Genomic DNA, 23,532 nt, shown 5'->3' with positions numbered 1-23,532 from the left:
ACAATCCACTGCCTACAGTATCCTACAACTCCAAAGAAAATTCTGATCTCTTTCTGAGTATTGGGTAGATGCATGTTTCAAATTATCCTAATTCTTTCTGTGGTAACTTTCCTGATACCTTTCTCTATCTGGTGCCCCAGATATTTCACTGAAGAGGTACAGAACTGTAGCTTGTCTGGTGATACTTTATGCCCTCCTTCACCCAAATGGTTCAGTAAGGCAATGGTGTCAACAACACAGTCTTTCTGACTTTTAGAAGCCACTGAGAGGTCGTCTATGTATTGCACCAGGACTGATTCTCCAGGTAAGATCAAAGATTCAAGGCACTTTTTCAGAATCTGATTAAAAATCAAAGGACTCTCCGTGTACCCCTGAGGGACACGATTCCAGACGTAGACATGACTGTCGAACTCAAATGAGAAAAGAAATTTGCTGTCTGGAAGCAATGGGATTGAAAAGAATGCGTGACATAGGTCAATAACGGTAAACCATTCAGCATTCCATGGAATTTGATACAAAATTACTGCAGGATTTGGAGCAATAGGACAGCAAGGAACAACGATTTTATTTACCTTGCGCAGGTCCTGCACTACCCTGTACTTTCCACTAGGTTTCTTGATTCCAATTATGGGTGAATTACAAGGACTGCTCATCACTTCTTGTATAATGTTTGCTTCTAACAATCTTTTTTATTTTTTTCGACAGCAACCCCTGCTTTTACTTCTGCACTCATCTTATACTGTTTAGTGTTCAGGTAAACTGCATCTTCTTTTATGGCTATTTTAATTGGGTCAACATTTGCCATTAATCCGACATCTTTTCCAGTAAAATCCCATACCTCTGGTTTCACTGTCTGTTGAAGTTCTTCAGGTAAGTCTTGTATTGTCAGTCTTTTAATTTCTGAGTCAGGCCTTATTAACATTAATTTGTAAATTCCATCTTCATCTGGAGTCTGTATCTCGACACCCTTTGGAGTGCAAAAGATGTTGCAATTCATTTTGCACAGCAAGTCTCGTACTAGTAAGTTCACAGGACTTGAATCACAGACAACAAATCTATGCATTTCTTTAAAATTCCCTATTGTAATCTCCATGGGCTCGGTAACTGGGGTACTAATTAATTGATTAGAAACACCCACTACTTGGATTGCTGCTCCTGAGAGGGGTATGTTTGGAACATCTGCTGTTCTCACAGTAGAACGGGTAGCCTCATTGTCCAACAGAAAGGTGACATCATTTCCTTCAACCTTTCCTTCAATGTATGGCCCTGACTGGTCTACCGGAAAGGAGGCGCCAAGCACGCACTCCTCGTCCTCCCCCCTCAGGCACCATCAGTAAGGTTCATCACAGAGGAATGTATCATTCAAAAGGAATTGCGAAACTGCTGCATTTCTATCCTCCCTTCCTTCCCAAACCTCTGCTTCCTCACCCTGTTGTGCTTTGCTCCTATAGTTTGGCCTAGGTGCACAAGGCAACTGTTGTTGTTTTACCTGTTGCTGTGTCTTTCGTGGTCCCTCATTCTGCACCTGCGGATTTCAATCATTAATGTGGACATTATCATTCTGCACAGCCTTACACTCGTCCCTCCAGTGCCCTATCTTTCCGCACCCGTGACAGGGGAATTTTTTTCGAGCCTCCTCTCGGCTCATTTTTACTCGGGGCTTCCCTCCACCCCCAGGGCCTTGATTCTCGGTATTATTCATTTTACTTAACTGTTGTTCTTGATGCTCTGCTAATTTTACTTGTGCCCACATGACTTTTTCTTTGAATTCTTTAGGAAACTTTAGTATTAAAAAGGGAGTGCGGCAGGGCTGTATCCTGGCCCCATTTCTTTTCAATTTTTATGTTAATGACTTAGATGCCGTACTTCAGGAGGTAAAATCAGATTGTCCTAGAGTCGGCAGGAGGGGTATTCCTGTACTTTTATACGCAGATGATGCGGTTTTAATTTAAAGAACAGAAAAGGGTCTCCAGGCACTTCTGAATGCCTTTAACAACTTTATGACTGAGAGGGACCTTAAGGTCAACAATTCGAAATCCTACATAATGCATCTTGGCCGTCAATCAAAACAGAAGATCATTTTTAAACTAGATGATGTCCTGATCCCCATCACTCATACATTTTCATATCTCGGTGTTTTATTTGATACAAAGCTCAGTTGGGCCCCACATGTAGCAAGAAAGAAGGGGGAAATGACTAGAGTAAATGCCTCCATTTTTAACTTTGCCACTAAATTGGGGAAAAAGCCAAACGCTGCCATGATGAAACTATACAATGCCAAATCGATAGCTACTGCAGTTTATGGCAGTGAGATATGGGGCTATGCCAGTGGCGATCAGTTACAGATTACTGAAAACAATTTCTTAAAGCGCCTGCTCTGTGTCCCAGCCAGTACATCGAACTTGGCGGTACACGAAGAGCTGGGAAGTCAGTACTTATCCAACATTGTTGGTTTAAGACCACTGACATGTTGGGTAAAGTTGTGGTTAAATCATGATATTCCGTTAACCCACCAGATAGTGAAAGATCTTGTTTCACATGATAATGCAATGTGTGTACCATGGCTTAAATACTTGAAGTCTGAATTTTTAAAGCTTGGACGCTTGAACTTGTTTGAAAACCCGATTGAGATAGTAAAGGGTGGTGTGGCAGCAATTAAGAGGGCTTTTTACATGGACAGAAGGGTCCAAAGAGAAGAAGTCGAGCTCCTGAAACCTAATGTTTGGAAATATGTCATGTTAAGAACTTGTGATATTATGGAACTATACCTAACATGCTCCTTTACCTCCCATGAAAAATTTTTGCTGACACGGTTCAGGTTGAACATCTTTCATCATCTTTTAATCAGACCAATGTCGGACATTTTTAAGAAAACTGTAGCTCCCTGTGGCTGCGACAGGAAGTCTCCACAGGATATGCTGCATTTTATATTTTTATGTAGATTTTATGAATACCCTTGTAGACGTTATCTTGTCACCCTTTTAAAGAAACTAAATTTTAATCAAATAAGACCTGCACTCATGTACTTATAGCTTTTGCACAACAACAGTGTACTCCAGGTGATCGAATTTTTTAAATTAACCGTGAGAATAAGAAAATGTTTAGATGAGTGAATTTATATCCCTGTAGGATGATGCACTAATGCACTTTGTTGTACTTTGATACTACTTGCACTTTAAATGTGACCTTGATTTTGCCTACTTACTCATTTAAGAAAATCGTATGATTTATGTAATATGCATTATTTGTCCAGATGTAAAGGTGATTTTAATTATGAAATGTATATTGATTTTGTGCTTTTATGGATTGAAATATATATCCGAAATAAAGTCATATTGAATTGAATTATTTTCGTTTATTTTCCAGCTCATCTTCACAATACTTGGCGTACTTCAGAACCTCATCAATAGGCTTGGCTTGCCAACAGATTTTATTGTCTTTGATCCATTGAGAAATCTCGGGTCTCAACCCTAACACGAATTGATAAATGAAGTGGGTCATGTCCTTCATCTCAATGTTATCTAGTCCGCTGTACGTTTTGAGCACCTGCAATAGTCGCTCATAGTATGAATGTACAGTTTCATCACGATTTTGGCTAGTTCTATCTATGCGGATCCAATCAGTTTCTTTAGCAGGCACCTTTCCTTTCAAGTACAGTATTACCTGATTGTATTTCTTCATTACTTCTCCCGAAGGAGCTCCTGTTTTTGGGTCTCTTGCATACTCTTCACTTAGCCAATCAACAGCAATTTTACATTCTGTCCATAAATCTACGGCAACTACAATGTCAAAGAACCCATCTAGATCTTTCAGGAGACATTTTCGAACCTTAATAAATCTCTCAACCCGTCTGTACCATTCTACAGGTTTTTCTCGTAATTTTGGGAAATCATTTGTAAATGACACAATATCCTGTCGGGACCAGGGCACATGTACATATTCTCCACCTGGCACTTCTCGCATAGGATACATAGTTTCTGCCTTGTCAGCTTCTTTTAGGACATATTCAGAAGTCACTTGTTTGGATCTACTGTCCTCCTTTTTCTTTGCCCACCTCGCTTTCCATTTCTCTAGGTCTCCCCGAATCTGTAATAGATTCAATAATTCTCTTATCTGAACCTTTTTCCCTGACACATTCATGTTTTCTAAGTCTTTGTCAGAAAATTCTACTCTGTAGGGCTTTTGCAACACTTTAGATCTGCTGATGTCTATTCCCATGTTAGCTGCTGTGTCTATTAGTTTCTCATGGAACACTGTTTCTGGTAATACTTTTGCAAATGAACAGTAATTCTTCCTCACTAAGGGTGTTCAACCTGTCTAGTCCCACATTCCCAGCCATCAGTTCTTCCAATTCTATTCTTAATTTGTAAATATCTAATGGTTTTGGCTGAGGATTTATTTTCTCCAATTCTCGGGTCCATCGATCTATTTCTTCCGGAGTCACTACTGTGGCACTTCTGGTACCTGAAGCTGACTCTATCCTGACTTCTCTTGCACCAATCTGAGTGTTCCTTCTCTGGGAACTGCCTTCAGGTTCTCTTATGGGCAAATCCATCAAGGAAATTACAGACTCGCATTCACTTGCCTGGTCATCAACTATTAAAGGTTCTCTTCTTGGCTGCACCACAGCTGGGGTAATAACAGTAGTCTTTGGGCTAGCCTGTTTATCCCCATATATAGGAACAACTGGTCCAATAGTTACTGGAATTGTCAGAGCTTCAGGACTTGAATTTAACTGGGATATTTTCTGAATGAGTTCATTTTTCTGTTTAACTAGAGCTTCTCTTTCTCGGTCCTGTAAAACCTTTTCTATGGAAGTTTCATGTATCACTTGTGGAATTAAAGGAGAGTAAAGATTTGGTGAAGTCGGAATGGTCTTACTTGGTCCCTCACCACAGGATGGTCTATAATATGGAACAGTCGAATCGGACATGCTCGACCCCCCATTACCGCTAGGCCTATAACCTGGACCTGTCGGATCTGATGCACTTGCCCTTCTATCACTGGAAGGTCTAAAGAATGGATTTTTCGTACTCAGGGATCTGGACTCTTCATCATATGGTGGTGGATTTTTCAATAATAAATCCTCCAGGTATTCATCTTCAGAATCACCCATAGTTATTAAGTGTCTGGTTTTCTCTGTCCTTTTTCCTCCTACAGGTTCGTCTACAGTACGTACTGGGAACAGTCCTTCTATCATCATGTTCTGTCTCCACTGCTTCATTTTTTTCCCTTTCGCTTCTCCCTGCATTTTCGGATACTATTTGCCTATTCCCTTGTCAATTTTAGGTCTATCTCTCTCAAAGGCCTCAATCTCCCATTCTTCTAAAGCCTCATATTGCGTCAGTCTTGGTCTTGGATGTAAATCATTCATGCGGGTCCTTAAATTAAACAAAATTCTACCATTAAAGGTACCATCTAAGGTAAATGCTAAAACTCCATCATCTTTAGTATATTCCACCCAATTTTCCAACCATACACAGGTATGATACCCTTTGTCAAATAACATGAATGATGCGGGAGTATTAGGTGGTGGAATGATTATACCCTCTCTAGTTTTGATGGGTTTATCCTTCTTGAAGTAATTTTTAACTTTGCCTACGAGAGTCATTTTTCTCTTGCTTCCGTATATATTATAAGGTCTACCTTTTAACATCTGTTCCTTAGCAAAACCTAAGTATTTTGGATCAGGCAAGAATTCTGGATACCACATATACTTCGTAAACCCTAGTTCGTGCGTGAATTAAGTACTTCTGTTTACAAATTTTCTTCCAAGGCTAGCGTGTCTTTTAAATTGCAACCAACCAATCAACACTGTGATTGCAAATAATTTCGACCAATGGGTGTGCGGCCTTTTCGTGAGACGCGTCCTCACACTCCTGCGCTCACCCCTCCTTTACAATACCAGCTCCGCTACACACCCGCTGTTTCGAAAAATACTAGCGCGGCACGAGTGATGTCAGCGCAGCTCTGCAACTGATTCCCTCCTTCACAAGGTAAGGGAAACTTGATTTTTTCTTAAAGTGCAAGTGCTCTGTTTAATTTACAACGTATAACATTCGCCACTGTACTCGAGTGTCTAGAAAAGAAAGATTTGTTTCACTGCAAGTAAACCTCTTCTGTCTACTTTTCATATACTGCGGATAGATCCCTTCTGTCTACCCTTCATACAAGCATTAGAGAACATGTTACTTCTTTGACTCATCCACTCTTTTCGGGATATATACTAAGTCTAAAGTTTCACTAGTGAACTCTTTTGCTACTCACTCAAGCTCCGTCGAACCTACTACTCCTTCTCGTGTGACCCTTACTAGGTTATATCACAACTGAAGTTTCATCAGCGAACTCGTTGCTATCATTTATTCAATTATTCATACAGAAAACCCTAATTAGCGCTTCCATTTCTGCCTAACCATGCACTAACTTTCCTCGAGTCACTGACCTCAGAGCGAGGTGGATTCTACTCACCACCCGCTATTCTGCCTCCGGAGATTCCAGACAAACATATAACGATCACTAACGAGTTTGTTAATACATACAATAATATAGCAACATTTCATCAAACATTTCAAAAACGCATTTTAAACCATTTTTAAAGCAATTTTACTTTTTGATCGATCGGTATCATTTAGCTGCAATAAAATTTTAGCAGCACTTATTATTTTTCACAGTTTATTAACAAGTAACCTATCTACCTATCTTAACTAGTCCCTAAAACCATCTCCTCTGCTACCAGAAAATTACTGGTAGAGCGCGCAGGTCACCCGACTAACTAATGCACACTTGGGCCCATGAAAATAATATTTTCATTATGCTTTAATCAGGTAACCTACACACTACTATCAGCAATCCAGTTCACTTCTGTTTGTTTCCGTGTACCTGATTTACCAATCCTCGAAACAGGTATCTATGATCACAATGGATCAGGGAGCTAGCTGTGGGAGTAAGTAGATAACACTAATACCATATATCATTGGAATAACAATTTGTATTTTTTATAATAATGACCACGGACTCAAGAAGTTTTGAACACACTTTATCTAATTTCTTCGTCATCATATGTCATGAGCATAAGATTAACACAGATTAAACTATCTATAACTAGAATTAGAAATATTGTATAACAATGAATAAGAGTAAGAATCATTTAGAAATCTGAAATAAAGGGAAGGGAAAAATAAGGAACACGCTATTTTAGCTTAACAGAATTTCACAACTTCACTAAAGGCGGGTAAAGAAAGGGAACATACTAATCAAAGTAGACTTTCGAAATTCACTAACGGTTCAGAGGAAACGTAACTTATGCAATTTGATTTATCCAGATGTACTCTCTATAGGAAGGGAAAGAATGGAACATACTATATATGCAAACGATTCTGCATTTAAATAAAGGTAGGTAGAAAATGGAACATGCTAATAGACAATAATGCATGAAAATCTCATTTTAGGGAGAGAAAGAGAAAAGGACATATGCACGTTTATGCTTTATTCGAAACGATAGGAAAGAGATTTGGAAAGCCAAACACCCACATAATTACCTAGGATAGATTGAAGACTAATCCTGGCCACGGGTCAGTTGGAAAAGGCGGGAAAGGACCCTCAAGGACTTAGGTTGCCAGTAGGCGAGCAGGTACGGCTCATGGACAGTCATGGTCAGGATAACCCCAGGAATTGGATCAGGACCAGGTTCGGCTAAGGGTATGACCAACACCTGTAGCTTCGGTTCCAACGCCTGCGCTACTCCCTCTCTGCAAGGAATCTGCCAATAACCCCGATTGGGTTCTTGAATCTCCCAGCAAAGTGCTTCGCCAGCACTTAAGGTTTCCCAAACCCCGACTGAGTCTGTTGAAATTACGGACAGAGTGCTCCGCAGCTCTCTGTATCAATCACCTATAGAGTTCGTTGGGTCAGTGACAGGTCAGCTATTCGGACAAGTCGGACAATTTCTCTAGCTAAACCTAGGCTAGTTATACTGTTTTTCGGGTCAGTGTACCACCCACCAATGTTACAAGTGAAAGGTTCCCTAAATTCTGATTGGTCAAAGGAGGAGGTTAAGTCATCACTTCACCTAATTTTTAGACTTTCTCAGGCTTAATATTAATTTTCGAACCCACCCCTACATTTCTAGCTTCCAATGACATACGACTTACAGTGAACAATAGTGCATACATAATTAAATGCAATTGTATCGAAATTAGGTACAAGTCAGCTTCGTCTTGCTGGGTAACAGGTCGATTCCGAGGAGCATCCTAGCTTTGGCTACCAGCTGGCTGGGTTCCATTGCGGCAAGGTTCATTTCCCCCATCACGTGACTGACACCATATGAGCTTCAAATATGGAGTAGTAAGCGTCTCCCAGGCCCAAAGAGTATGGTACATGAAAAGTAAGCGAAAACATTTTAGAATTACAGAAAAAATGAATACACTGTATACCATGATTGGCTATACTACACCCCTTACTTTATAATAACTATAGCATTAGGAGTTAAGCAGAACAGACAGCTTTGCGAAAGCAGCAATGCAAGCATGGAGCATGTAAGAAAACATAGCGGCCATTTCAGCTGTATTGCGCATGAGCAACAAATTCCCACCAGAACTGCGAGTGCGTCACATCACATGGGTATGACCGACGCATGCGCAGACTAAATTCCAGCAAAGCAGCGGCCATTTTAGAGGCAAGCGTATTAGTATTAGTAATCACATAGGCAAGCTTCACTGGGACACCCTGTGTAGTGTAAAATGTGCAATATTAGTAAGACAAAACATGTTGAATTAGTCTATTAACATTATTTTAGGTTCTTGATACGAGCAAGTCGCGTGACATGCTAATACTTGCTCCATCAAGGGCATGGCGGGGGGGCTGGAGGCACACGGGGAGGAGTGGTTTTCAAACTACAAGTGGCCATGGCTGCTTGGCCCGCCATCCTGGCCCGGCCAAACAGTCATGTGCACTTTGCATGTCCCCCATCAGGCTGCATTACACAGCCTATTGGGAAGCATGCCTAGGTCCCCAATCACAACACAGCATTGCAGCGTTGTGATTGGCTATGGGGAGCCTGGGTGCTTCCTGGTTCCGGACGAAGAGGAGGAGAGACGCGGCCAGCGGCGAGGTAAGTGTTATTTTTTTTAAAATTATTTTGTGCATATAAATAAATGCTCACATTTCACAAAGCAAAGTGAAAACTAACATGAATCATTTTAAAATACACGCTATGATCAGTTTAAAGATGGAAAAATACACTTTCAGTTCATCTGCATATTACTGTTGATATTTGTGTGAAGCATTTAATTACAAAAAAATGTTTACCTCCTTTAGGCATAAGCTGCGTAGGTCTTTCTTAATGATATATTTGCTGAAGCATACGCTCTTCTAAAGGATGCTCTTGCTCTCCTATCTGCTGCATCAGGAATAGATGCTACTACTGAAGTCAAAGATGTGGAGGCGGAGGACTCCATTCTTGATAATATTGAGTTAACTTTGAAGAAACCGATACTCAGAGCACTTTAATGGATATCGTTTTGAAGAAATAAAACTGTGAATTAGGTTATTTCAATTTTTACCAATAAATGATCTTATGAGGCCATTTAGAGGGAGATCATATGTATTTCCTGAAGTATATTAAGAAAACAACCTATTTACTTCTTGCTGGGGCTTAAACTGAAGGTTTAAAACTTCTTTAATGTGTTTTAATAGCGCTAGAAACGAGTGCCTCAGGAAATCTTTTCCTTTAGAACCTTCCACCGGGTCCACATCGATGACCAAATTCACTTTCTGCTGCTTCTCTGGAGCTCATATAAACCGGAATTCCCTGCATCCTTAATGAGGGCCTCCAAATCACTTCTGGACAAAGTAATAACCTCCACCACCTCTTTATCAGAAAGTCTTTCATTATTATAGTGTTTCGAAGACTCCATAGCGGCTTTGTATTACCACAGGACCGCAGTGGTTGTTTACGTATATTTGTTAGGAACTAATTCTGATGTCACAAATGAGGATTCGAGCTAAGGATCCGTGTGCTTGCCTAGTTTCAAGTGTGTACCAACCACCATACAGTGCTGTAACCAGGTCTGCCATCTTAAACTAGCATCCACATGGCAAACCTAGGAAGGCCCAACGCTACTCAGCCCCAAAAAGAAGAAAAAAACACTTGCTGCTTCTGCTGTCCCATTAAAATTACTCATAAACATTTAACAATCACTCAGTTTTATGCTTCAGGAGAAGCCTTTCTTAGTGAGTGACAAATCAGTGGGCTGCTCTGTGGGAGTTTCAGAGAAGGGGTTTTTAAATGGGTTGATTGACTGAAATAGAAAGAGGCCTAATATACTTTTTAAATGAAAAAGCTTGTGAGAGGGTCTGTTTTGAGTGTGGGGCTACCTAGTAAAGTAGGGATTGGGATGAGGAACAAGGACTGAAAGGTAATAACCAAATTTACGTTTCAGCCTCCTGATTCTGCTACATTTAGAAGCCAATCTAGTCAGTAAGCTCACTTTATAAGTTGGGTTTCCATTATGCAATGTAAGGAGATCATATGAGCGAGCTCAGTTAGATGTCAGCTCCTTTAAAACCTGTATGTGTGAGTGAGCGCTCACGATAGGCTGACAGTAAGTTAGCTATCTTTACAACTATATTTAAGAGAGTACATGATTGATTCACTTTTTTTTTATCAATTAAGCCCTTTCCTGACAAAGTATCACATCAGTGATTAATTTTCAAAAGAAAAAAATGCACACCCTACATTTTTATTAGGGGTTCCACACAGGTGCTGCCCAATGCTGGGGTTGCCGAATATCATAGCTGATTAGTTTGATTCCACCTTGTGCCTCTTCCTTCCACCACCCGTCTCTTCCTCTTACTTTGGCAGCTTTTCTTTCCCATCTACCTTCTCTCTCTGTCATTGATTTTCTTTAACTTCCTCCTTCGTGCTATTTTTCTGCCCCTCTCTTCTGCTCTGGGTGAAAGTCTGTTGATGAAAATAAGCAACGCTGCCAGCCACTTCCAACCACCAGCGCAAAGCACTGGCTTCAATATATTATTATGCATTTAACGACATACAGTATAACTATGCAATCTTTGACGTAGTGACCTCACGAGATTCTACTCTGAACATATCCCATGATTGAAATTACCATACAAACAGTACATTGAAGTGGTTTTGGAATACCTGCCATCGAGTGCGACACTCACACTCAACCACCCCGTGGTAGTTGTTATGAAGTGATCGCAAAGGTAATCCGATAGTCTTAAATCTGTCTTTCTCGCCACAGAACTGGACCAACTTAAGCAACGGTTGACTGACCTGGATGCACAAGTGAGATCTCTGCAGGCAGCCACCGACAGACTGAGGAAAGGTAAAATGTACACTGCAATCATGTTTGTACTTGGTATTGTTTTCCTTTTGTTTACACAAAGCTTTACATCCACCTAAAACACACATAAATTGGACATAAATGATGTATATATCCATCAATAAATTGCGGCTACATATCTTTAAAAGCTGTATAAGTAAACTTGTTTTTTCTCTCAGCCAACTATTCGCCTTGCTTTGAACCTTGGGCCCTATTCGCAAAATGCATTTTAGATTTTGTAAAGTAGTACTTCAGTAAAAACATACCCAAGGCCATAACTCTCCACTCTACAGCTCCTGTCTTTTCATTAAGGGGATCTCCACCTCGGTGACGATGATCTTTCCTCACATGTAAATGTATTTTACTAGTAAATATGGGAGTGAAAAGGCAGAGTGCTGGGAAAATGGGAAATCATTACTACAAAATGGGTGTGCTTAAGGTAAATTTAAGTTGGGGTTTAGGGAGGAACATGCTAACACAAAAAGCACACCCACATAAGACTAAGACAATTACAGTTGACAAAATACACTTCTAATTCAACTACAGCCCTTACAGTGACAAAAGAGACTTAAATGTAATACATCACTGTCTTGGAGCAAGTCAAGCAGTAGACACGGCCAACCACTAGTACTGCATCTCAATCTAACCGAAAAATATAGAGACAGTCTATAACACTAACACCCCACAGGCAATAAACTAAAATAAAAAAATTATCCCTAAAATAGTAAAAAGAAGAATACATTTTTAAGTTAAAAATTAAGTATAATTGATGCCAAATTGACTTTTTTTTTACTTAATAATATGCTCACACTAAAATGAGTTAATACAATTTTGTACTATGTTTAAAATTCTAAAAATATTGAAAGTTTAAAATGTGTTAAAAATGCAAACATATTTTTGTGAATGGGGTCCTACGGTTATACATTTATTGTTTTATTGTTTTTTACAGAGTATGTTGTCAATGTTGCATACTTCAGAATTTTAGACACATTTTAAAGAATTCACGAATTACGATTATGTGATAAAAGGATTTTTGTATCAGTGATAGGATAATTACAACTACAGGACTGTACTTTCTAATGTAGGGCCCAACTCACAAAGATACATTTGCATTCCAGATCAACTCAGGTGTAGATCGAATCGTATACCTAAGTGTATATCACAACTTTTATTGTGCGTACACCATTTCCAAGTGTAGACCCACTCATAAATGTAAAAATAAGCATTTCCACCTACTCAAATGAGGGGGTGGATACTCAAACAAATTCAGGACAATTTGCTAAACTTCCTTATTTAAAAAGAAAAACATAAATATAATTAATTTAATGTTAAATTAAAATGTAAAATACATTTAGGAAAATATTATTAACCCATGGTCTACTGAAAGAAAAAAACACAATAAACTACCTCCTAAAATTAACTATGAGGATACTTCCTCCTCCAGGGTGGAGATCTCAGTGCAGAAATGATAGAAGAGCCTGAGCTGGAGATCTGTAGAACTAGATGATTACAATGCAGTGGGAAATGGCTTCGACCCTCGGTCAGAGCCATTCCTATGGCATTGTAATATCCTGTTTGGATTCATTTCTTACCTACTCATTTTTGATGGACTCGGTGGGAAATAAATCCAAACAGGATTTCCGAATTGCTTACGATGGGCTTGGAGAGCCTGTCTGCCATTCGAAAAGTCTCCTGTAATCCCAAGGGCGTCTCTTTCCGCCCGAGGGATTACAATGTGGGATTCCGACAGCCTTTCTGTGCCGGCCTTTCCGTCACAGAAAGGCTATGTGAAGTCGACTTTGGGGGCTCCCAGCAGAGCCCTCATGGGTGCAAGGCCTCTGGATGGCAGCCGAGGTGACAACTATGGTGCCCCCTGTTGATCCCTGCAGGGATGAACTGCACCTCAGCTCTTTACAATGAGAACATGCATTCCAGTCGGAATGCATGCTCCCATTGCAAAGAATAGGAGTGCAACCGAACAGTGTTCAGTCGCATCCTAATTGCTGGAAGATTATTTCATATTAGTACGGACACTGTTATGGTTATTTCTGTTGGGGTTGCTGCACACTGACTAGTTGCATCCAGGAAATGGCCACTAGACCGAATTCAAAACTATCTCTATAATGTTTATTGTCTGTATCTCCCTACAGTTTGTACGCATGTTTTCCTGGGCAATTGATCCCAGAATGGATCACAGAATGCAGTGCTAAGTATTTCAATGACATAATGCAACTTCTGAGCAGTGCTTTGCATGGCACTATAACCGCACCCTCCCCTCCGTGTATTTTGTGTGAATTTGACTACAAACACCCATGACTTGTTTGCTGCAGACCACTCGAGGTACCTCCAAGGCTTGCTGCTTTATGGAGCAGGTTTAATAAACATCTGGGTGCTAAAGCTAATAGATGACTCATCAAAGAGTCTTTGCTGATCAGTTCCTGCTTTGTTATTGCTAAAGATTATGATAATGATGCATCTGCCAAAAATGTTAGAGTGCCATATGCCAGCATCAGTATTCTTCCACTATGGTATTCTGCTAAATTACTGGAGAAAATATATTGTGATACAAGAATATAGTATCAAAAATATAATCACCTCAAAAATAATGTAGGATAGAATACAGAAGATAAGAATATCGCTTTAGGTATATAATATTTATTTCTAAATAACATTGAGTTTAATATAATTTTCTGTAATAGAGTTGTATGAAATATCATGTTTCATTAATTTCATATATATTAGTTATTATATGATTATTAGGTATTAGTATTATAATATGTTTCCTAGTGTAGTTTGTAATTTTTAATGTTAAATCTATGTTTTCATTTAATTAGTCATGTTTAATTAACCCCTTCCATGCTGATGACGAACCCCAGCCGTCATGCACTACGGTGCTCGTGTGCTGATGACGGCTGGGGTTCGTCACGGCCCGCCCCTGTTCATGTTGGAAGGGGTTAAGTAGTGGGTTGCTGGGGGTTTAGTTCAGTAGGGTGGGAAGTTATTTTGAATGCAAATTATTGTTTTTTTATTGTTTGTTAATGTATGTGTTAATTAAATTATTAATTGATAATTAACTATGCAAATTATTTACTTTAATAATTGGTATTTCAGTTATATGTTGTTTTATCTAAGTGTTAATTCATTGATCAGTTTATGTAAATATAAAAATGTTTTATATTTATTTTATATTTATTATTTTTTTTAATTGTTTATTTTCATAATTTGTCTAATATCAATAATGTTTAATGTTTATTTTTAAATTCTTTGTATTTGTTTATTGTTTTGGGGGGTTGTAGGGTGGGACTAAATATTTGTAATTTCTTCTATATATTTTAAAATAATTTTGAAATGTGAAATTTGTATTTTCTTCCTTTTAATTTAATTGTTTTCACCTATAATTAATATATATTTTTTATTTTAAATATGAGGAAATATTTTTACTTTGTTGAGTGCTTAAATGTTTTTCTGTTCAGTTTTGGATTTGGAATGGTATATCTAACCCTTGAAAAATCCAACAACGTCCTTACTGTTGCTTACATTGGAAAAGGAATACTAACAGTAATTACTGTAAAATCCAACAGTTTCCCTTCTTTTGCTTGTGTTCGAGTGGGAATTGTAAATTAAACCACTCTCTAAAGTTCAACACTTTTGCTATTTTTGTTCAAATTGGAGCAGGAATAGTAAATCACACCCTCCAAACTCCAGCACTTCCCTATTGTTGCTCAGATTGGAGTGAGAGTAGTAAATCTAACGTCTCCAAAGTCCAACGCTTTCCCTGCTTTTGCTTATGTTGGCATGGTAATAGTAAATCAAACCCTTCCACACACTTTCCCTGCAGTTGGTTAAATTGGAGCGGAAATTGAAATTCTTACTCCTCCAAAGGCTAATACCTTCCCTGCCGTTGTTTATGCGGGAGTTCAAAGTTCCTCTACAGACAAATTGACCTTGTTTTCCAGTGAGGAGCTAGGGCCAGGGAAAGAGAGGAAAGGGGGTGGTCAACATATGATTCCACCCTATTTAAACACAACGAAAACAAAGGCGAACAGGACCGAACTTGAAAGAAAGTAAGATCACACTCATAGGGAATTACCCACTGTACAGAATTCTCTGTGTCATGTCTCACAATATGTGAAGGACCAACCAAATTCACAAAAAAATGACAGGTGTTGCCTCACACTCCCCCTTGGGTGCCATGCTTCATCATTGACCATACAACATTCACCAGAGAACATTCTAGTGGTGATTTGGCTCCTGTGGCTCTAGGGAGTAATTTTGGTGGCAGATATCTATGGAACCAGGAACTAGACACATGAAAATCCCTACACCTTAAATAAAAGTATTTCCTTTGTTTAGGATGACCTTAAGGGATTGTTCACAACAATGGTGAAGCACAGGACTGACCATTATCGCTGAATCAGAATGGGTCGACATGTTTCAGCCTTTAGAACGACCCCACTCGGGGACCCAGGCTTTCTTAGGACCTATATTATAATGTTCCCATCTCCATTTAATAGTAGTGTTCATTCATCCATCGGCATGCATCCACACTATACTGAACTATAGCCCTTATGGACAATGTTCGCTGAGTCTACGATTTATGATGGCCCTGTGAATTGTGTAAAACAAAAAATAAAAATGATCATTAAACTAGAACAATACGCAAATTTGAAGACACAACAGGAAAGAAAAAATGATACAATCTGAAAAGCACAGATGGTAGCTTGTTTCCTTTCCATGCTAATGAAGACTATTTGCGTAACTGTGTTGCAGCATATGTGATAAGCACAAACTGCAAAGCACTGCAAATTCATGCAGATAACCAAAAACATGCTGTATACACACAAATGTGTTTAAAGAATATCTTACCCTAAGTTGAATTATTGAGGGCCCTACAGAAGGGTTCATAGGGAAACCATTTTAGTCACACTTTAAATAAATGAACATATGTTGAGAACGAGTGTTTAGTAAAATAGATGGTTAATTAAAAACTACATTTTTCTGTCCCCCACGTCCCTGCTCAGGGTGTCCCGTACACTTAGCTTCATTAAATGTGTTTCTCTCAGGATTACTTTTATGCTGCCGCAACCTCCTCCAAATGTTAATGAGTCCTTCATATGAGGACACTATTAAGCATCTCTTGTTCAGTGTTCTGAGAATGGTGCATGCTGTGTGATGATATCATTGAACGAGTGGGCCACTGTGAAATGTAGGCTAAGCACCCCGCTTGCCTCTAACTCCTTATGTTAAGACACATTGCCCTAAATAAGGACTGGATTGTGTTTTCCTCTTTATTATTTTTCAATAAAAATGGAATAAATTAATAAACATATGGCACAACATATGGAGTTTTTGGCAAAGTCCAAAATTGACAAAATACATAAGGATATTCATACGTTTAGCCACAAAACCACCTTTCCCAACACAAATGATGAACACTACTAATACAGGACCTCCCCAGGATCAGAGACGAAGTGGGAAGAGTAGACCAACATCTCAGAATTGGTCATTCAGATCAAATATCAGGAACAGCAGTAGCGATGAAGTTGAGGAGGGGAAAATATAATACATTTGTACCACCCATGATACCACAACTGAGTTACCCTAGTGGAATCCGGCCAAAACATTCCCAGCAATTTCCACCCAGTTTCTGTTTCTAGCACCAAAAAATGTTTTAGGATGGGGCAAAGAACGAGGCAGAGGAAAACAAAAAGACAATACCAGGGTAGAGTGGATAGAAGACCACACATGGTAATGCGTAGCAAGGGCCAACCCAACACAATCAATAACAATGTAGTGGTCAATCTTAGCTCCACTGCTCTGTTTGAGAATTAAGTCAAAGTTCTCAGTAATTTACTGAGTTTCATACCCATTCTACAGTTGGACTACATCCTCCGGTACAAACTAGCCGAACATTCCCACCAAGAACAATTGGAAACATTCTTTCATGATATTCCAGACCCCTGGCAGCTCAGAACACAGGACTTAGCAATACATTGACTTTTTTTAATCCCCAACTAATCCATACCTTCAGGGGTATTATCAATTTAGCTGGCATAAGTCATGATGTGGAGGGCCTCAGTGTAACCCAGGGAAGGGGAAGGAAGGTTTAATGGTGCTACAGCACTGGGGTGGGGCAGAAGGATTGGAGTCTCATAGGGCTAGAACTGTGGTGGTGTGGCATGAGAGGTGGAGTCAAAAAGGACTAGTACACTATATTGAACTGTAGGGGTAGTGTCATGTAGAAGAAAGAGCAGGGGAAAGTTTCTCACAAGGCAGCTTCTATTTTACAGGTACGAACTGCTCTGGAGAAGAAGCAACAGTACGCTTTGCTTTTTGGATATCTATCTCGTATTTTCAATACGTTTTTTAGTCATCCTTATCTGTACTTTCTTCAGCCATGAACATTGGATAAGCTCTAGGCTACTGATCCATGTACATTGTAAGACTCTAGGCTTTATGGGTAGATCTAAAGTACTGCAGGGAGCAAACATTATGTCGACGTGTCCAAGGAATGGACAAAAGTTTCAGTCCTTTTCATCGCCATAATATGCTATATCCTATTGTGAGGAGAAGAGCGATTTTGCTGTGAATTAAACTATCATGCACTTTAAGAAACGAAGCTAAGGCTGGCTATGATTGACCTCTTTGGACAGCTGATTCGATGAAACCCTGCACAAGAAACCTGAAGACATCCGGGGTCAATGGGTTTCTTTAGGTAAGTTAACAAAAAGGAAATTCCACGACCAATTTTAGAAATAATCAAATCCTGCAACAGTGAGATAATTACATACATTCATGTTTTGAGCTGGACTAGTACTGCCTATACAAGACACGGAACTTAAACTAACTAACCTCCAGACTTCTTTTTCTGCACCTCACGGTATTACTGACAAAGATCAGGAAACAAGAATGATTTTTATAGAAAAGGTAGCAAATACGATTTTAATTCTGCTTCTGAGCTGCTTACTTCAATACACGTTGTGTGCCTTTTAATTCACTAACCTATTTGCCACTGTTCATTTGATGTTTATCATGTGATAATCATCATTCTCCTAAAGTCATGGCTTGCAGTATGAAGCCACTATCCAAGTCCTTAATGATATCTTAAGGTTGTTATAATGTAGAGATTCTTGTTTTCAGGTGCTACTAGACTTAGCAGCATATGATACTATTGACCATGACACACTTCTGGACATTTGCTCCACCAGATTGAGAGTGAATAGTCTAGTTTTTAAATTGTTTCAGTTCTTCTTCAAGTCATACTGCAAGTTTATGAAAATGGACAATTTGAGATCCCAAATTTACCAGCTCTGCTGCCGGGTACCTCAAGGTCGATTCTGTCTGTCCTTCTTTTGAACTTATACATGTAGCCCCTTGGTCCTAATACTACATACATATATAATAAAAATGTACTAATGAGAGGAAGCCCAACTTTAGTCTACACTCACTCCACCTGTTCAGACTTGGCTTCTAACCCGAGAAGACACAATCTCCAATCCGTACATTTTTCCTTTAAACACCAAGGACGCTGTGGTTGAATTCCAAAATACTATGTCCCACATTTTAAACTGGATGAACTGCAGTCATCTGAAACTTAACCCTGGCAAGACCGAATTGGTCTTGCCGGGGCAGAGTGCTCTTAGTTGGAACCTCAGCTTTTGGCCTTCCAGTATGGGAGCCCCTCCATCCAAGTCTTCCTCGGTCAAGAGTCTGGGAATATACATCAGCGAGGACCTTTCTCTCAAAAAACAAGTAGGAGCAGTTGTTTCAGCTAGTTTTTTCCAGCTGAAGAAAATTAAGAAAATCGCCAGCTTCTTTTCCCCAGCTGCCCTCACCCAGATTGTCATTTCCCTGGTTCTGTCCAGACTAGATTTTTCCAACAGTCTTTATCTTGGCATTCAAGCTGGAGAGCTAAAACGCCTTCAGCTGGTTCAGAATCAGGCTGCTAGACTCCTCCTGAACCTCTCTAAGAGGCAGTCTGTTAGATCTGGCCTGAAACAGCTACACTGGCTGCCCGTGGAGCAGCGTGTGGCTTTTAAAACAGGGTGTATTCTATTCAAATCTCTGCACGACTCTGGCCCCCTCTTCATTAGAGACATGTTTAAGAGATACATTCCTTCCCGCAACCTCCGGTCTATCCACAAATCCCTTCTGACTGTCCCACCTTAAAGAGGAAACGTCTTGGAGGCAGCTGTTTTGACCATCTTGCCGCTGGTTTTTGGAACTCCCTTCCCCTTCATCTGAAACTGAATGATAACATCCTCAGTTTTAGACACTCCCTGAAAACCTGGCTTTTCACTCAGGCGCACTGCTGAGCAGCTCCCCCTCTTCTGTGACCTTTGCATTTGCTCCCTTTCTATAGCGCCATGAAGCCCCCGGGCGTACGAGCGCTTACAAATACCTACTAACATTAACATTAACATTAACATTAACATCGCTGGTCACCCGAGCAAAGTCTCTGGGTTACACTATTGATCAGAACATCACCATGACTTTGCATGTTTCGAAACTGAACAAACTCTCAATTCCAGCTCCACCTTCTAATGAAATTGAAACTATCCTTTCCACATGAAGATTTCAGTACCATCAAACAATTGCTGGTCTTCTCACAACTTGATAGGTGTAATGCCTTTCTCACATGCCTGCCCAAAACATCGTAGCACCACTCAGAGCTATTATACACTCTTCTGCATAGCTTGTGAGGGTGGCAGAGAATTTTGGCCATAAGAACCCCCTATCCTGAGAGCACTCTACTGGCTCACTTCTGGATGCCAGAAGGCAATTTAAAATATATTTCTTAACCTATAAATCACTTCACCTAGACCATCCCACCTACTTAAAAGACAGACTGTTGCTCAGTAGAGGAGAAAAAATAGCCAGAAACAAATCACGACAGACACTGAAGATCCTAAAAGTAAGGAAAAACAAAGCACTGAACCAAGACTGTTCCTGAAAAGCACCAACATTCTGTAACAAACTGTCTGAAGATATCAGATAGAATAATTTGTCTGCCTTTTCACAAAAAAAACAAATGCCTTATTGGTAAAACGTATTTTTAAGCCTGTAATGATGTCTCAATTATTCTACCTCTACCATCTTCCTCACCTTTCATTTACTCAATGGACGTCTCTTTCTCGACTTTCTATTTTACAGTACAGTTCCTTTCCTTCCTCTTGTTTCCACGTATTTCTTGTTAATTGTAAAGTAATCTGTAGCCTCTGTCTGCAGTGTATGCACGCTTATTAAATACAAAAATGACTTACCTTGAGGGGTCAGGGATTAGGGGTTTCTTTCATGAAAAAATGGACGTATGACGCTGCCATGAAATTATTAAATTCTGAACATCAGATGTTCTCTGTGGTCAACTTTGCACAAATGGATCAGAACTGCTGTGTGATCCTCATGGTTGACGTTTCAACTCTTACACCTAATTCTACAATTCATCTTCACACTCTTTAATACATTCTGTGTATTTCCTGTTGTTTATTGGCCCTCAAACGAGAAAATAAAAACACTATTTAACCTAGTGTCAATAGCTGACAAATGTATGTCAGCAGACAAACGTAAGATTCTTCACAATTTTTTTAATGAATTTGACTGAGTAGGTGTGTATCTAGGAATTTCTTCCACTAAGGCATTATTCCACTGCTCCCTCCATTACCCAAAGACCTTGCTTATGAAACAACGTTTGCAACAGCTTCACTCTAAATTCATACAGTGGCTTGCAGGGGGATAACAAGCGTACAGATCGTCATACTCAGCAGCCCTCACACCGGGTTCAACTCGAAGCACAGCTCAGAAGCATGTCCCTCATCGTAATTGGGATCAATCTAAAACTAAGAAAAGTGTACACTTTTTGATAGAACTAATTTCATATACAACTGAAAGATGCGGAAGGTAAAACTAACACGCAGTTCAGGGCCGGACTAACCATACCGGGCATCTGGCGCTTCCTGGGACACTGGAAGGGTGGGGCGTGGTTTTGCAGCAGCGGGTGCTGGTTTTGTTACTAGGAGCCGGTTTTGCAGTGGTGCTGCTATATTGGCTCCCAGTAACAAAAGCAGCAAGTAAGCATTTGGGAGGGAGGGGTACAGGCAAACACTGACCACTTTGTGTGTGAAAAAGGCTGTTTTATTGAAACAGGTGCACATCACAAAACTTCCTAGCCAACTGCCTCACAAAACTAAAACCTTGCTACACATCCAGAGAACTAGCCCGTATCCCATACCTACCCCTGTGATCTCCCAAACATGCCCACTCTGCAGATAGCTCATTAACTGTATTGCATTTCAACGTTTCCAAATTGAATTCCCCCTACATCCTATTATATGAACCTGTTAGTAACCAAATGTCCTAAGTGAACCTTTAATTACCTGCCTACCCCCTTGCACATGGATACCCAACTGGCAATGCCAAGCAACTTCTGCAAACTCCTGTCAAACTTTTCATGCTCCCCCACCACCCAGACAAGGGGGGGGGGGGGGGGGGGGGGGAAACTAACCCCTATTTTCTGCCCCTCTAGGTATCCGTTCCTTCGTGTGGTCGGGCCTCTAGCTTTTCGAGTTCAAAACCTTCCCTAACACATCCCTGATCTCCAGTATATACAAACCCATGCCTATGCAACACAGATAAACCCCTTTCCCTCTTAAAAACCCCACGGCCTCAAACTTAGGGCCATATTTACAAACCCCTATCACCATCACAGCGTCACTTTTCATGACTTTGTGGTGGCGATATGGGCTTCACCTTATTTACAAGGCAGCATTAAGCCACTTAACAAGGCTTAACGCTGCCTTGTGAATAAGGCACAGAGTGAAAGGGGAGAGCAATGGGTGTTGCGGTGGGCGTATCATTGCAACACCCATTGATTTTGATGCTGACCCATATTTACAAGGGTGGCATAAATATGGGGCAGTGCCAGAATTAAGACCAGGGAAAACCTGGTCTTACCCTGGCGCATTGAGGAGGAATGTTTAATTTAGCCTTGTTTTTGCTGTTTCCATGTATGCTGCGAAGTGGAGCACACATGGAAACAGCAAAATGGCATTGATTGTTTATGTGCGGGAAGGTGTCCCTATCTGCACATAAACAACCAATAAAAAAATGACGTTTTGCAACTTCTATGTGTGCTGCATTAAGCAGCACGTATGGAAGTTACAAAACACCATTTAAAGATCATTTATTTGCAGTTAGGACACCTTCCTGAACATAAACAATCTTCCCCTGCAAGGCAGACACCGTTGCATTATGGTGCAATGGTGTCTGTATTGTTGCTAGGCAGCTACATTTAGCGCCTTCACAGGAGGAAAAACAGGGCTGCATCCAGTTGTTGTAAATATGGTGCAGCCCTGCGTTTCAGATGTTGTGGAGTGCAGCTTTGAGCCATGGAGGCTAAAGCCACGCTCTGCCAGTTCTACTGTAAATATGCCCCTTAGTGTCCAAGTGACAAATCCTGCGAACCCGATTTCTCTACAGAAATGCACCATCTCCATGTTCAGTTTCCTCCTTGCCCTGTCTATCGCTGCCAGTTCGGAATCCCCTCTCTAGGAACACAGCAGAATGAACTCCATCCATAACACAAACACACTGGACCACTGTGCCTTAATTTCCATCAGATCCCTCTTCAAGGTTCTCGTCAAGACCACTGCTTTTTCCTTGACCAAGGCATTGTCTGATCAAAACATCCGGGCACTGAGACCCTAACGTCATCCAGTTTAATGTGTGTAACATATCTTTACATAACATACCCCCTTTCCCTTTCCATGTAACCTGAAATAAGAGTTCATCAAAACCCAACTTGGCTCCCACCACCTTCTGTCCTGCTTGGATCGCTGCCTATTTAACGAACGAATGGCCATCCATCCAGATCACCACTGCCTCCGACCAACGTTTCAAGCGCATGATATCTTCCAGTGACCATCCCCGAGATGCTGCTTCTGATGCCACCACAATTCGGAAAGAATGCTTCCATACTCAGCCGCCCGTACCCCAAGCATGCTCAGCGCATCCCGAAGCATTGCCAGTAGCTGATATGCTGTCACCCTTCCACCCTGCATATATAGGAAAGCCACCCCCTATCCCTGTCAGAACGTTCCACCCACCACTTGCTCCATGCCAACGGACAGCTCACCAAAGCACCAAGTAGCTCAAAACAACCCACTTCCCTTGGGCCCTCTGGTCAGTCTTG

At 40.4% G+C, this 23,532-nt stretch overlaps 1 protein-coding gene across 4 annotated transcripts in view; it reads left to right on the top strand.

Moving 5' to 3' along the window:
• Positions 1–23,532, top strand: part of LOC147711698 (mannose-binding protein-like) — a 271,707-nt gene that overhangs the window by 224,595 nt on the left and 23,580 nt on the right. For 3 of the 4 annotated variants that reach the window (XM_086922415.1, XM_086922417.1, XM_086922416.1), the window contains one exon: positions 11,265–11,348. The exons of the other annotated variant lie outside the window; for it this stretch is intronic. In XM_086922415.1, coding sequence (XP_086778541.1) covers positions 11,265–11,348 — 84 coding nt within the window. The remainder of the gene's footprint in view (positions 1–11,264; positions 11,349–23,532) is intronic. 4 annotated transcript variants of the gene reach the window in all.

This window comes from Lissotriton vulgaris, chromosome 5 (genome assembly GCF_964263255.1).
Source record: "Lissotriton vulgaris chromosome 5, aLisVul1.2, whole genome shotgun sequence".
NCBI classification, from domain to species: domain Eukaryota; kingdom Metazoa; phylum Chordata; class Amphibia; order Caudata; family Salamandridae; genus Lissotriton; species Lissotriton vulgaris.
The sequence above is the reverse complement of the archived record's forward strand: the minus strand, read 5'-3'. Positions and strand labels throughout refer to the sequence as shown.